This window comes from Melanostigma gelatinosum (genome assembly GCF_949748355.1).
Source record: "Melanostigma gelatinosum genome assembly, chromosome: 21".
NCBI classification, from domain to species: domain Eukaryota; kingdom Metazoa; phylum Chordata; class Actinopteri; order Perciformes; family Zoarcidae; genus Melanostigma; species Melanostigma gelatinosum.
The window spans coordinates 19,964,880-19,980,654 of NC_136654.1; the positions used below are offsets into that span (position 1 = coordinate 19,964,880).

Below are 15,775 nucleotides of genomic sequence, written 5' to 3' on the forward strand. Positions count from 1 at the left end.
CACACTGCATAGAAGTGTCCCCACCAAAAATGATTTTTCATGATCCAGGCTGAATAAATACCAGCTTTAATTGTCATGTATGAAAATAAAATATTCCAACGTGACTTTGTGGTCAATATCAATCATTAATATCAATATCTTCTTAATTTGTACGGTCTTTCGAGGTGACCTGTGACTTTCACGCTTTTAATCTTTCGTCACATCCGCCGTAAACAACAACAAGGAAGTGGAAATAGAAGTCCTGAGGTGCAAAATACAACAGTGACGCTAAATATATCAGAAGTGATTTTCTAATTTTAAACGCCAGCAAATCAGGATTATTATGCAATAGTTTTCGTTATTCACAAGTCACAGTGAGTCCATGTTATGTTTGTGCACCGTCGATGTTACACACAAGCTAGCTGCTAAGCTAACGTCAGCTAGCCAGCTGCCTCGCAGTTTAGACAAACAGCTGACGTTAACTAGCAAGAAAGCTACAATCTGTGACGTTAACTTTTAAATAGAGACGTCGGCGGTCAAACTGTCATTAGTACTGATCACTACATGTTCGCTTTTTACAGAGTGTTTTTCTTCTTGTAGCGATGGAGGGCTCCAAGTCGTCGAGCACAATCATGCAGGTCAGCTTCGTGTGTCAGCGGTGCTGTCAGCCGCTTAAACTGGACACATCTTTCAATGTGCTCGATCGGGTCACAATCCAGGAACTCATTGGTATGTATACCCAGGAGAATGAATCACCGCTGCAGTAAAATGTAACGTTTGGGAGATGACGTGTAGTGGCGTTCAAACTGCTCCATCTGACACGAATCCATCTGTCCTCCTCAGCTCCGCTGGTCACAGTGACTCCCAGCAAACAGGCTGACAGCACTGAGGGGGAGACAGCACCAGAGGTTTGTGCAGCAGAATAATATATACGTGTGTGTCGTAGTAGTATTCTGTCAGGATATTTTCAGCACAAGATTACACTGACTGTGACTGCAAATACCTGGAATTCATGTGAGCGATTGTGTTGAGCAACTACTGTCACCATCAACCCATCATTCTAGTTCAGTAACCCTTATATCCGCTCTCTATAGGCATATGTTAGATAAGATAAGATATACTTTATTGTCCCGCAGGGAAATTTGTCTTTGGCTCCAAGCCGCTGCATCACACAATCCACTTGCCAGCATCACAATCCACATGCATGCACGGAAGGTGTGTGATACATTGTGAGATGAAACAGTGACGCAAGGGGAACTGATATTTTGACTGTGGCAAAGTTACATGTGGGCCAATACTTATAACTACAGCAATCACATAATTTATGATTAAGTGTTATGGTTTGGTAATACTGGATTATTCTGCCAATTAGCAAAAACATATGTAAATTAAATTATTAAGAAGTTACAGCATATTTTAAAGGACCCAGCACTAAAGCTTGTTGATGTCATGTTTCTTTTTGTACTTCAGTTATACAGTAAACTGATGGGATTGAATAACACCACTAACTTTTTATTCTCTATCAGAAAAATCCAATCTGCAAGACGTTTAGAAGACCAAAGCAATCTATTATTTCAATTAAGTTAAAATATTTTATTGGCAAGCATAAGTGTCTCACAATTATATTTTCCTTCCAGGAGACCTTTGTAGAAAATAAGCAAGGTGGAGTGTCAAGAAAATACATCCCTCCCGCACGGTGAGCACTCAGCTCTTTTCATTCCAAAATTGAAAGTGAATACTGATTTTAATTGATGTGTTGATTATCTCCTGGTTGTTATGTTCCTCTGTCAAATGAGCTGTGGGTAGACTTGCAAATGCAGCATATCCAGCACCAACGTTGACTGAACCACTTACTCCTGCCCTACAGGATGATGTCAACAGAGAGCGCCAACAGCTTCACACTGATTGGAGAAGCATCGGATGGTGGCTCCATGGAAAATCTTAGTCGTAGGCTGAAGGTAAAGTCTACTTTCACTTTGCTGAAAAATGTTAATTCCATTATGTCAGTTTTCTCTGCTTATACGATTTTGGCAAGAATAGCAGACAAGTAGGCTGTTGACGAAGCAGTTTGTTACAGTGCACTCATTGAAGCTCTGATCCCACCCAGGTGACCAGTGACCTGTTTGACATCATGTCGGGCCAGACAGACGTGGACCACCCGCTGTGTGAGGAATGTACCGACACCCTGCTTGATCACCTGGACACGCAGCTCAATATCACGGAGAACGAATGCCAGAATTACAAGTGAGCTGGTGCACAGCAAATATTCAAAATGCCTACTTATAAGTAAGTGTGTGTGTGTAATGACACGCTGTATGTGAATGTATTTTCAGGCAGTGCCTGGAGCTGCTGTCACACCTGCAGGTGGAGGGAGAGGAGACCCTGCTGGCAGAGCTGCATCAGCTGAAGCAGGAGGAGGATGCTCTGGTCCAGGAGCTGGAGACAGTGGAGGAGCAGAGGGCTGCTGTGGCCCAGGACCTGAGCCAGAGCAGGGTCCACTCTCAGCAGCTGGACACAGAGGAGCTACAGTGAGTGACCCAAGGGTTTGTGTATTAAAATGTGACGGTGCTACAAATGAGACTGCAGCTAACAGCTCAGTCTCTTTCCACTGCTTCGTGCCAAAAGGTACCAGAAGGAGTACAGCGAGTTTAAACGGCAACAGCTGGAGCTGGATGATGAGCTGAAGAGTGTCGAGAACCAGATGCGTTACTGCCAGATTCAGCTAGATCGCCTGAAAAAGACCAATGTCTTCAACGCCACATTTCACATCTGGTAATGCCACGCACACACAAAAATGTTGTTGTGTATGCTAAGAACAAACAATTGTGTTTTTCTGTCAACCAATCAACCATGACTCAGCAAATATTTAATATGGGCCTCCGGGACAAAGTCAATGCCCAATGACTGAGAATTGTTTGTCTCTGTTCTGGTCCAGGCACAGCGGCCAGTTTGGAACCATAAACAACTTCCGTCTGGGTCGACTTCCCAGCGTCCCGGTGGAGTGGAATGAGATCAACGCGGCCTGGGGGCAGACGGTGCTGCTGCTGCACGCTCTGGCCAACAAAATGGGGCTGCACTTCCAGAGGTGCACATTGTTGTCTGTTTTATTTGACCACAGTTGTCCACAATCAAGGTTTATTGCAAATACGCTGCAAGTCAGTGCAAAAATGAAGCTCAGATAGCACTTCTCTCTTCAGATATCGTCTTGTCCCGTACGGAAACCACTCGTACTTAGAGTCCCTGACAGACAAGTCCAAGGTAATACATACAGTAGTTTCAAACACAGCTCTCCCATCATTAAAACAAAAAAAACCTCCAGGCTCCAATTCTGCCCTTTCTTTCTGTCTTGTGTTTGTCCAGGAACTTCCTCTGTACTGCTCAGGTGGCCTGAGGTTCTTCTGGGACAATAAGTTCGACCACGCCATGGTGGCCTTCCTGGACTGTGTCCAGCAGTTCAAAGAGGAGGTGGAAAAAGGAGACACTGGCTTCTGCCTTCCATACAGGTCAGATACCCGCAGACCAGCACGATGTGCACATTCTGAAAATACAATTTAAGTGTGCAAGCTGTAAATATTAATGTAGTTTGAAAGCACATTCTAAACCATTACCGTGATTTATTTTAGCCGGAGAATTGTCGGCTTTGATTCTGCTATTGTGGCAAATAAGGGACATTTGGGAAAGCTTTGGCTATAAAACTGCTTTAATTATTAAAGCATGGCCTCCAGTACATCATCAACAAAAACACTTCTGTAACTAGCCTTATAAAGCTCACAGTGTCAACAGTCAAATCTCACGAGTGCGGTTGAGAAATGTACAGTGCACCTACTCTGCCCTGGTGCTTCACACACATTGAAGCCTACACACTGGGGAAACATCACACCAAATCCATTCTTTTAACAAGCTGAACAGCAGAGAGACCGGCCTGGTGGCCCGAATGCTTCCGAAACTCAACGTCTGTCAAACTGAAAGAAGTTATTGTTTTGTTTCCGTGTCTCAGGATGGATGTGGAGAAGGGCAAGATCGAGGACACCGGTGGCAGCGGCGGCTCCTACTCCATCAAAACGCAATTCAACTCTGAGGAGCAGTGGACCAAAGCGCTCAAGTTCATGCTCACCAATCTGAAGTGGGGACTGGCCTGGGTCACGTCACAGTTCTACAACAGATAGACTTTCTGGGCTATGCGGCGCGATGTTGCGTATGCTCCTCTGATGGATGGATTTCGTGTGAATCTTATTACCTACTTGGCCAAAGGAAAAAAATAAGTGGTTTTGTGTGTACCATTTCTGCAAGTCTTTTCAGTACAAAAGAAGCATGAAGCAATGTTGTAGATCTTCAGTCCAGATTGTCTGTTTTTACGTGTTACAAAGACGGGATCATTTGTATTTGTATATAAATTGGGGGCCCACTTTGAAAGCATGAAAGACGGGCCCGGCTTGTTGTGACGTCTCCCTTAGCGAGCAGAGTGAGATAACTACATGTTATTGCAAATGGTAGTCCTTTATTTCCTTTTCTGGCTTTTTCTAAAGCGCTGACGTTGCATCAAGACAACGTCACACGTCTTCAGACTAGAATGTAATTTAAAAGAAATCTCGCCCAAATTCACCTCTAACCACTTTATCAAGTCGTCCTTGCTCTGCCTTTGAAATCACTAACTTTCTTCAGTGAGAAATGTTTTTGTCAATGTCCCAATTACATGAGCTGCAAGAGGTCATTGTAATAGACTAACACTGTGTAGTATTCAACAAGAGTGTCAGTATTTTTATTCACCTCGAATGCAGTCATCACGTTTGCCACTTGCGTACGTGCGTTGCAGCTTAACTGTTGTTTTTAGAGGTACTCCGATACAGCTCCTTTGTGTCCGTACTCTGCACCATAACGTTAAATGTCCGTTTTAGATACGATGGATACTTTCAATGGTGGGATTTGAGTAAACAAAAACATTTCATGCTGTGAAAAAGTGTCTGGTGTGGAGTTTTTTTTTATAGATTAAATGCATTTGACACAATGTAATTGCTAACATTGAAACACATTCATGAAACTACGTAACGGTATACCAATGGCAACAGCATGAATGATTCAATGAATAAATACTAAGTATTGTCCTTTGCAATACATGTACTATTTGTCCACTTTCCCAAATCAAGTTAAGACACCACAGAGTTTTTTTTTTTAATGCTTTCATAATTATTTCTGTGTAATCTTAACTCTCATTACAGCACTCACTCAGTCAGCCCCCCTATAAGGTTAACAGAAACATTAGAGGGGGTACATTTCATGGAAAAATATGGACTTAATTAAAATAAGCTGACCTCCAGTTCTCCAGTAAAATATTTCGTCATTTATGAACCTCTAATAGTGCCATGTCATCAAGGTAGACCTTCAACTGTGGTCATCAGTCATTCCTTACGACCTGTAGGATCACTTCCTAAAAGTCCCAGGTTCAACCCTATAGGGACACACATTTCAAACTGACCACTTTAGTTCTGGAAAAGAGTTTGATAGGTGATGCATTTTAAACAGACTGGGATGACATTTCATTAATACTTCTTCCCAACCTTCCACAGTACAGGCAGCTGATCTTCCACACATGGCGTACTTCTCAGTCTGTCGGTTGTGCAATTTTTTCGGGTGCTTTTACGATTTATCAGGTAAAAAAGCCCCTTGAAAGGTTTTTGTTAGTGCATGCATATGGGCAAATCTTTGGGTTCTACTGAGCCCACAGACTGGCCCTTCATTTCTTTTTTTAAGCACTTGGATGATCGTGGTGGGCACAATTCCTACTACATCACCACGTCATCCATCATTTTGGTTCCATTCACACTTTTAGGATCCCTACATCCCATCGTGCTCTCTGCCCGCTCACAATCAAGAGAGCAAAAGGAGGCGCTTGATCAAGTGTGCAACGTCTCTGCGCGGCTTCGTCCTTAACCGGGGTTTTATTCCGGTTTCTCTCAGCCCGTTTCAGTTGGAGGCACTGCTGCCGTAGCAGCCGGAGGTGGAGGGAAGAGGAGGTGCCTGAGGTGTGCTGCTGGCCAGGGCTTTGCGAATGTGGGGCATTAAGAAGGGGTCGCTGGCCAACTGCAGCACATCCACACGGTCCTCCTTGTGATAAGACAGGCAACGTCGAATGAAGGCCTATGAAGAGAAAGGGCGGGGTAAGAAACCGAGTAAGTGATGCTGTATATATGTGTAAAGTGTAATGGGAGCGGTGCAGTGACTTTAGAGTTTTTTTTTTTAGAGAAATGAGTACCACACCTTTGCTTCCGTGGTGACCACGGGTTTGGGGGGAAACTGCACCTCAGTGGCTTTTAATATGGTGTTTTCTTGAAGGATGTCCTGCTGTGACTGGTTGTGACCGAACGGCTGGAAGAAGAGAAAAGGGAGGCGGTTAACAGAGAGCTGAAACATCTCGCAGCAAAAATCCCTGTTAAAGAATGCAGCTACGTGTTACCTTGCGTCCATATAAGCTCTGGTAGAAGATGACCCCTACTGACCAAACGTCCACCTTGTTGGATATTTTGGGGGGCTCCTTGCCCACCACAAAGCACTCAGGGGGCAGGTACCTGTGAGCCACACAACCACAACACGAGACTGAAATAGGTTCTTTCAGCACCATCTTCAAATGAAGAGGGGAAGTGAATTCGATGAATGCTTGGTTACTGAATGCAGTGAAATGTGTCTCTATGTACCAGTAGGTCCCTGCTCCTTGAGAGGTCAGCTCCATGCCATCTGCAGAGTTGTAGCTGTCATCATCCATGATCTTGGACAGGCCAAAGTCAGTAATCTTAATCTCTCCACAAGCTATGCCATTAACTAACAGGATGTTTCCTAAAACCACAACAGTAAAGGCAACTGTCAAAGCAAAATAACAAACATATGACTGTAAACGGCCTTTTTTGGAGGAACAAATACATATTTTTCAATACACAAACATATGTGCTCATATTGATCTTAATGACCCAGATTCGTTTGATGACCACGTTCACATTACGGGGCTAAATCCTCAATTCCAATTTTGCTCCCGTGATCCGATCTTTCTGCCTCAACTGTTCACGTTCACGTTTGAAGTGACTCGTATCTGACGTCAGTGTCAACGGATCTCTGCCCTGAAAGGCCTCGCATGCGACCAATAACGTAACACACACATTGGTCGAATCATTGGTCCGATGGCCCATTGGTCCATTAATATATAAATGGGATTTGTTGGAGTCATTACTACCAGACTCCGTTAACGTATAGCTCAATATAATAGGGTTCCCCACATACGAAAGTGCTTGTAATGTGAACATGGCCCTAAGTAACCTTTCCTAAAAAAGATAGCATGTGAAATTGTTCAAAATGGCAAATTCAGATTTGATTGTAGCTCGATAGACAGAGAATAGTGCTGTTTTTCACTATTCTATAACTGAAGGGGGAAGACAAAAAGACAAATACCGGGCTTGAGGTCGTAGTGGATGATGGGGGGGCGGATCTGGTTGAGGTACTTGAGGGCGTTGACGATCTGCATGACGATAGAGCGGCCCTCCTTCTCGCTCATCAGCTTATTTTGCTTCAAGTAGAAATCCAGATCGTTGCCGTCACAGTACTCCAGCACTGTGCAGAACCTGCAAGCGGTAATCCAACGGATCATTTGGGAAGTGTTTATTAGCTAGTTGCTAACTTTGTCTGTCTGCCATTAGGTACCAAGAACGTAGTGTACAGTGAGTCTTTACACAGATAACATCTGCATGAGAGCGATGAGAGTAAACCAAAACAGTTCAGTTGCAGACTGGAATGCGCTGAAACTCGCTATAAAGCTGTGTGGAAGCTACAGAAGCTGCAGATTCAGGATCTTTGTGTAAAATGATTCACTTACGAGTCCGTGTCGAGTGAGAAATAGTCGTAGAGTTTGACTATTCGAGGGTGGTCAAGTTCTTTGTGGATTCTGTACTCTCTACAGGCGTGTCTGAAAATACATTAAACATTTAGTAACTTTGTAAAAACATCACAAATAACAGTCTTCAGCTTGAAGATGTAAAAGTTCATCTGAGATCAAAACATTTCCAATGAGGCAAAGAAAGAAGAGGCGCTGTGCACAGAGCTGCAGACTCACTTGTGGTAGTTGTGCTTCTTCTCCTCCCTCCAGTTCTTGTTAAGTTGGTGGATTTTAACGGCCACATACCTTTGCTCTGTCAAATCAAAAGCCTGCAAAAAAAAAAACATACCACATCAATAAACACAAAGTGAGAGAAGCCGACTAGAACCAGAAAGTTCCACTGAACGCTGCATCAGCAGCTGTTGACTGGATACAGAGTGTGAGTCACATCACAATACAATTCTGACCTTATGTTACTCAAATAGACCCAGCATAGAGGAAAAGAAAGACTATATTATTACGGTTAAATGGCACAAGCTTACCTTAAAAACTTCACTAAAGCCACCTCTTCCAAGTAAATATAACAGCAGATATCGGTCATTCAGCGTGGGCTGGTCTTTGAATCTAAAGAAAAGTACTGTGTTTTAAAACATTTGTGTCTTCAAACTGTGTTTTTAAGATGAAAGCAGACTACAGAACTTGTGCAAAGCATGTTAAACTGAGACGACACATACTGCGAGTTGTCCTCGTTATGGATTCTCTTCAGCTCCCGAATGTGCAGGTTTCTTACTCGCTCCAAATGCTCCAGTTCAGCCTGGATCTCTGCTTCTTCCTGCGTACAACCACACAAACCTATCATCTCCCTCAACCCCTGATACACGGAAACAGGTCAGAGCAGTACTACCGGTCTCTAGGTTAGAAACAAATCCAAAAACAAAGAAAAAGCTGCTTTAAAGTGGTGAACTGGTACCTTTTTTAGATAACCAATTCGAAGTTTAAAAATCTCCTCTTGCTCATGATATTCTGCCAGCGACAACCTGTGTGAGATAAAGTGGCAACAGTTTGTAATTTATAACATTATAACTTTATAACCAGGTCAAATGGATAAGTGGAAAAATGAGGAAACACAAAGCCTCCTTTCTACAGATCTGCATCTACTCTGTGAAGTAATCGAGCTACTATGTGTAATCTTACGCTTCACTCTCCTGGCCGTTGCTCCTGCTCTTTCGTTTGTTCTGTTCCAGGCTGGGTGGAGGTGCCTGGGCCATGGAGGGAGGTTTCCTCTTTCCCAGCAACTTCCTCTGCCTCTCCATGTCCTCCCGCTGCATGTTGACTCGCTCCTGCTGCCTAGAACATGCAAGAACAACCTCGTGTGAACACCCTTGCGTGCAGATTGGACAAAATGTAAAACATATGTTTGTGCCCCTTTGCATGCTGACTTGATGAGGTTCTGGAAGGCATATCCATCCATCCACTGCTCGGTGAAGGAGGCTCCATGCCGTACGGTGGTGAAGTGGCCCAGACGCAGGCGATCCTGCATGCTCTTGTCCCTGCAAGCCATCTTCTCCTGCTTGGACTACGGAAAAAGATGCACGCTTCATCAAGCTGTCTCTTTCAAATAAACACATCTGTGGAAATGCACACTGTATGTACACACACCTTCTCGATTAGGAGCTTCTTGCTCATGGTCACACACTTGTTGAGCCGTTCCTTGTAGCGCTCCAACATCTTCTGCTGCTCATCTACCTGCCGCCTCAAGTCACAGTTAGCCTGAAAAAAACACAAAAAAGCACATCATCACTCTGACATCTAATTCTAATGACAACATGCATTCAAGGCTGTTTTGTTGTTAAACTGACTTGATGCTTGCTGACATTTACGCCAAATGTATTTTCAGCAAAAAATGGCATTTGAAAATTAACGAGCACATCCTTAATATGAGCGGCAAGGTGCAGGTTAATTACTTGGTTGTGACAAGTAGTAGCAGTAGTGATTATTAAGGGCATTTGTGAATGGGCCTAATATTATACTTTTATATTCAGACCAAACCAGACGAAGTTCAGCTCATCAGATTTGAAATATGTTCCCATCCTACCCTCAGCAGGTCGTCTATCCTCCCCTCCTTCTTCTCCAGGTCAGAGTTCTTGTCCTTCTCCAGTGCCGTCAGTTTCAGCAGCGTCAGTTCTGACTAAGGAAGAAGGGCGAAGACGAGCCAACAGTTAACATCTCATCAGACTCAACTGATGCAGACACCCCCTTTGGGCCAGTCGATAACAACACACACCATCATCTTAAATGTATCAAAAATCGGTATCAGACGTTGGTGTCTTGGATAGTAGACGTGAATTCAAAACGTTGACCTTTAATTAGGCCAATTAGTGTAATTTGCAAGGATAGCTGGATGTTTGTTGCACGTGTCAGAAGAACTGCAGTGTGGGTAGCGAGGCCTTTGGAAATGTGACCTTTAATTCTTGCACATCTTGAGCAACTAGTGTCATTTTTAAATGGCAAAACAAGGTGTGAAGATGCATCAAAAATCATCGGTTCTTGTAAGAGGTAAATGCAAAAGGATGAGCCAGATTCAAAGAGTGCTTTAATTCAAAACCGAACAAAAGGGGCTTTAACTTATACTGAAGGAAAAATCGGAAAAGGTGGTGTTAAGTTGAGGCCCAGGTCAGCCAGTGCTTTACCTGGATGGCTTTGTGTGAGCATGAGTGTGTGGGGGCCGTCTTCACAGAGCTGCAGGATGAAGAGTCTGTGTGGGCGGAGCCTGTGGACGAAGGACTGCCTTGCTGAAACTGCATTCCAGAGAGACATACGAAAGAGAGAAAGGTAGAAAGACACATGGGGGAAAACATAACAATTATGTAATAAAGACAGCAAAGGGAGATTATAAAATAGCTGAAAAAGTTAAAAGGAACAAATAATGTAGCTATTAAAGAGGGAGGAAATTGAAAATGTAATTGAACAATTCCTCGGGTATTGAGTTGTCCAGTCCATTTGAAAGAAATAATGTTTCACTTCTGTCATTTCTTTTGCCAAGCATGACTTTGCTTTATGAGCCCAGAGGAATTTAGAAAGTGCAGGTAATTATAGAGTGCTGTCAAATCTCAGTTTTAATGAATACGTTTTGTTGCGCGTACATCTGTCACTACACGGGTCTTTTAATCGACCGACTTCAAATATGATAGAGTTCTTGAAAAACAATTGTACATACAACCAATATACACTGGAAGACGCTGTTTAGAAGGAAGTGAACACGGTTGTGTAGTTGTGATGAGGACGTTATCTTAACATAGAAGAATGAAAATGGGAGGTGAAGAGATTCTTAATTAGATTAATAAACAAGATCGTCAGCCGAAGCCACTATAATAGGCACCGGTTTTACATAATGTACACATGGTCCTCCTGTACTCCTCCCTGCCTTATGCCAGCTCATTGAGTTAAACCCACAACCAAAGTAACATCTAAAAACATCAACACCAGCACTGAAAACAATAACGTTCGCTTGTTTGTATCTACAGTCAGAGTTTATCCTACATTCATCCTTCCAGTTAATAACCACCACACACACTCAGCTGACCCGTCATGGCTACTCACTCCATTTCATGCTTATTTTCCATTTCTGTTAAAGTCAAACCAAAGAAAGATATTTCAGGAAATTATCTCTTTCACAACCCCGACGCAAATTAATGTTCATCACTTCCACTGGCTGAATGGATCCAGACAAACCAAACAAACACGATATTAAATGGATCAGACTTTGGTATAAAACAAAACACAACTTTATTGATACATGCCTAACCAACCCTCTCCAATTAAGAGGATACCGATACTAAGAGAAAATAGACAGAGACCCATCAACAGACTAATTTGACACTGGCTAAAGCTTTACCAGCTGGTAAACCAACAGCAAACCAACTGAGGAGAAGCCAAAGCAGTAGAAGGCTAATGGAGATGGATGCTGGTGCTCACCAGAGGATTACACAGTGAGTGCTGGGGAGAGGAGCGCACCAGCATGGGGAGGCCCCGGGCCGGACTGGTGCCAGAGCCACTGCTACCAGTAAACTGGCCACAGGGCGGGTGACAGAGAGTGGAAAGACAAGAAAGAAAGAAAGAAGATAGAGTTGTTATTTAGGAAGAATGTGATGAAGGACCGAACTGGCAGAGGCGGAACGTGAGGGCGAAGACATCGCACTAAAGTTTGAGAGTGATTTGAGACAACACACCAGTCACCAGGACGAGGTACTCACCTCAAAATAATCACTTATTTTGTGCCCTCTCCCTTTTCCTACAAAAAGAGTAAAACATTGTAATCATTTGATCCTATACTATGTTCCTAAGCATATCCATATACAGGCAAGCTGAACATTTTGGAATATGTTCTCTCTGTCAGTAAGTAGGTTGGACTTACCCTGGCTGTTGCTGTCATAGATGTCTCCTTTTCTCTTCCTGCATCTCTGGTCATTGGACTTCTTCTCTGGTGTCTGACATGAGCAAAAAAGCAGCACAGCTTAGCTTAGACTTTTACACCAATAGGATTATTCCATTAGCCACAGTAACGTAAAGACAAATACACTTTATTGACCAAATGAAGCCTTGCATCTTTAATTATGTGTATGATTGCACTCCTCGCTAGAAAGAAACTTTTCACCACAATGCAGTAAGATTAATAGCAGCTTCTTTTCCGTGTTCAGTATTTAATATTTGGGTTGTTTATGCTGTCACTGGCACTTTTCATACCTGGAACCTTCAATTCATGTGTTAAAATCCTGGTTGCTGACATATGGATGAATAGATGAAGCACACACACACACTGCACCAAGTGTTGGCATCCACCACTGCATACACAATACTTGACCACTTGTCCAAAATCACAAACAATCACGAGGGATACCACTGAAAGCCAGAAAGTGCACACATGGTCAGAGGGCCTGCAGACGAGGGCACAGCCAACCAACCTCCAGTTCCTTGTCACTGAGTGATCCCGCACTGCACAGAGACTGGTTGGATGATTCACTGTTGGCTGAACTCTGGAACACATAGCGCACGCACACACACACACACACACACACACACACACACACACACACCCACATTAGACCTGCTTGATTAGTCATGCGCTACTCTGGTACGTAGATCCTTGTGAGTAGAACTGGAAATTAGACATATAAGCTATTTACATGACAATATCTAGCATTATGGAAAATGCTGTTCTATACAAAAATGTGGATGAAGTACTCATGTACACCAAAGAGGGATGGAGTTTACACTTGTGATACAAGTTACTTCCGTTATTTTTCCACTCCTTGCATCTTATTTTTGTCGGAATTTCAGCACATGTATAAAACACTTATAGCGAAGACGCTCAGCTACGAGCGTGTAATACACATGCATCACATTTTGAATCTACTAATCCTGTATTCACATCCTCTTGGTAAAATCAGTTGGTGTCATCATCCCACTAATGGCCAGCTGCACATCCTGAAGAGACGAATAACAACCAGCAGGCTAATTGGTGGAGGAAGATAATGCTTTCAAAAGGCCAGCCGTCATTCTGCTGCTCAAGGTCACAAATACAGCAAGAAATGTTCAACGCTTTTCTCCTAAAATATACTGTACACTACACATGTCCATTGTAATGTCTTGAACGTTTACTGTAGTCATCATACTAGCAGCCTTAAATCATTCACACTCGTAATACCACAGTGAGCAGGCCGAACAATTCATTTCACACTGTAAGCCGGAGCAGGAATGACAGCGAGTGCTTTTCTCAGGGGTTGCCATTTTGTCAAACGCACACCCACACACAGTAATACCCAGTTCAACAGCAGGGTTGCAGCATAGCACACAGCCTACGCTGGGAGCTTCAGCTGCGCTGCCATTTCAGTGTCACTGGTCTCCACTGAAACAAGGAGCTGCTGGCCAGCTCCCATGTCAGCCAAGACAGAGCTTGTCTTGTTTTAGCTTTCGCTCAGGAGACAAGATCATTCCACCAAGGGAAACTCTTGAACACAGAGCATCAATCAAGACTGGAAATAGAGATGTCTTCCAGAGCTAACATAACAGAGCTGACCGGCTGCTCATGTTTGCATCCACACACATATAGTGGGGTTGAGGGATGCTTGCTTGAAGGAAAACTGGGAGCTACTCATTTTCTATCTCAAAATGTATTTCTGCAGGGACAACAAGGAACCCTCGTTTAAATTTCTCAACAACAAAATACATTCAAAGCAACTCCTGATACATTGCATCTGAAGTGTAACATCTGCACAAACAATCCATACAACTATTATGCTCTTAAGGGATGCTAACCTTGGCCACACCAACTCCAGTGAAGCGAGCCTCAAGCAGTTCCTGCCTGCGTGGGTCCAGACCTAAAGCCTGGCTGTGAAGTCCTTCCATCATGCCTTGAAAGAGACACACAAATAATGAATGCAAATGCAACTTGTTGGACTAACTGGGTTGGGTTATTGTCACACAAGAGAAGAGGGAGTAGCACAAAGAAATTATAATAATTTCATTCTGTGTAAGAAAGCTGACAGGAAAAGTTTATTTTAAATAATACATTGAAATCAAGCAGAATTTAATACATGTTATAGTTGAAGTTTTCTTTAATAAGATTCGATAACAGATTCTGGTTTATGGTGGACATTAATGTCTATTCTTTCCAGCATGTTGGGATGCAGGTGCACCTGTCATATAATGCATATTGGATATTCAAAATGACAAACCATAGATTCACTGAATTAGTGAGGACAGCCACTGGATCTGGACATTACTGGTGAGGGCGATAATTCCCCTCTGTCACCATTACGTTGCTAATTTAAATCTGAGAGACTTCTATCTGAAGGCACATAAACGACGTTTCACTCCTAATCAATAACAACTAAATAATAAAAACCAGTAATTAGTAATGATCTAGTCTGACAACTAGAGAAAATGTGTTGCTTCATATAAACTTCCATGACAAAGCCATAGGCTCAACTTTATTTAAGTTAACCGATGTTTCAGCTGAACTGACAGCATGACAGATGATGGAAAACTCGTTACTGTTACTGACAGTATGCTGACGCTAACGCTAACTAACCTAATGTTAGCTGGTTAACATTGAATGCTATAATGCCGATCAAAATCCGGCGAACCTTTTAAGAAGAAAAACAGGGAAACGCTTCCATACATTGTCAAGTTACTGTGAACCACTTAACAGTAGAACAACCAATTGTTTGAGGATAGGATAATAGTAGTTACTAACATTAAATGACAGCTAGCTGAGGCTACGTGGTAGGTTACCTAGACTAGCAAGCTAACGTTAACTGCGATAGAAGTCTCACCTGGAGCACCTCTCGCAGTTTTCACAGTCACTCGCAGTCCTACAGAGGATGTTGTCCGTCCATCCGGTGACAGAAAACTCCTCAACAACTCCCACACATCTCAAATAAAGTTGTCAAAATGAAGTTGTCCATTTAGCGTTGCAGTTATTTCGAATCAAGGGAAGACATTTGTTAGCTTAGCTAATGCTAGCTAAGGAGAGTAGTGTGGCTGCTGGGTCCTGCCGGTGTCATCCGGACAGGAGGCCCTGATCCTCGGGGTTTCCTTGTCCGTTTTGTTGCCCTTGCACGGGCAAACCTGGAGCTGTCAACGCTCTGAAGCCTCGCAGCAAGTGTTGTCACATTTTGGCTTCACCCGGTTTTTCCTATTATCATTTAAGAGCGATGTAACGTTTACACCGGGAGGAGATCCGCAACCATAATAGAGTCCATTCTTTAATTAAAGATCATTAACCCCTGCTGCAAGACCGCACAGGGCTCCAGGGAGAGCTTCATATGATTCCCATGCGTTTGTTTAACAGATCGTGTAAACTGTTCAGGTCAGAACCTAGCATACAATAGGCAAGGCTGGTAATCCAACAGGCAACTGTCCGGGGCCCCAGGGACCCCA

The 15,775-nt window shown here is 43.2% G+C and overlaps 2 protein-coding genes across 4 annotated transcripts; one reads left to right on the forward strand and one right to left on the reverse strand.

The window, feature by feature from the left end:
• Positions 1–212: 212 nt before the first annotated feature.
• On the forward strand, positions 213–4,157 carry becn1 (beclin 1, autophagy related). Of its 2 annotated transcripts, none has more exons than XM_079293938.1 (12): positions 213–353; positions 580–708; positions 823–887; positions 1,617–1,675; positions 1,847–1,937; positions 2,087–2,223; positions 2,313–2,507; positions 2,605–2,751; positions 2,915–3,064; positions 3,177–3,237; positions 3,340–3,482; positions 3,977–4,157. In XM_079293938.1, exons 2-12 carry the CDS (start codon positions 582–584, stop codon positions 4,143–4,145), a joined length of 1,344 nt encoding a protein of 447 aa, XP_079150064.1. In that variant the 5' UTR covers positions 213–353; positions 580–581; the 3' UTR covers positions 4,146–4,157. The 2 variants fall into 2 exon arrangements, with proteins under 2 accessions (XP_079150064.1, XP_079150065.1); XM_079293939.1 differs by having other exon boundaries at positions 219–353; positions 561–708.
• A 1,772-nt stretch (positions 4,158–5,929) lies between these two features.
• LOC306795427 (serine/threonine-protein kinase tousled-like 2) lies at positions 5,930–15,675 on the reverse strand. Of its 2 annotated transcripts, XM_079293936.1 has the most exons (21): positions 15,169–15,675; positions 14,150–14,244; positions 12,796–12,867; positions 12,249–12,321; positions 12,088–12,125; positions 11,810–11,902; positions 10,525–10,632; positions 9,930–10,022; positions 9,494–9,604; positions 9,274–9,410; positions 9,029–9,181; positions 8,805–8,871; positions 8,569–8,666; positions 8,377–8,458; positions 8,072–8,163; positions 7,835–7,924; positions 7,414–7,583; positions 6,669–6,807; positions 6,431–6,542; positions 6,235–6,342; positions 5,930–6,114 (listed from the first exon to the last, which is right to left on the reverse strand). In XM_079293936.1, the coding sequence occupies exons 2-21, from the start codon at positions 14,240–14,242 to the stop codon at positions 5,941–5,943; spliced, it is 2,103 nt and encodes a 700-aa protein (XP_079150062.1). In that variant the 5' UTR covers positions 14,243–14,244; positions 15,169–15,675; the 3' UTR covers positions 5,930–5,940. The 2 variants fall into 2 exon arrangements, with proteins under 2 accessions (XP_079150062.1, XP_079150063.1); XM_079293937.1 differs by lacking the exon at positions 11,810–11,902.
• Between the last annotated feature and the right edge of the window lie 100 nt (positions 15,676–15,775).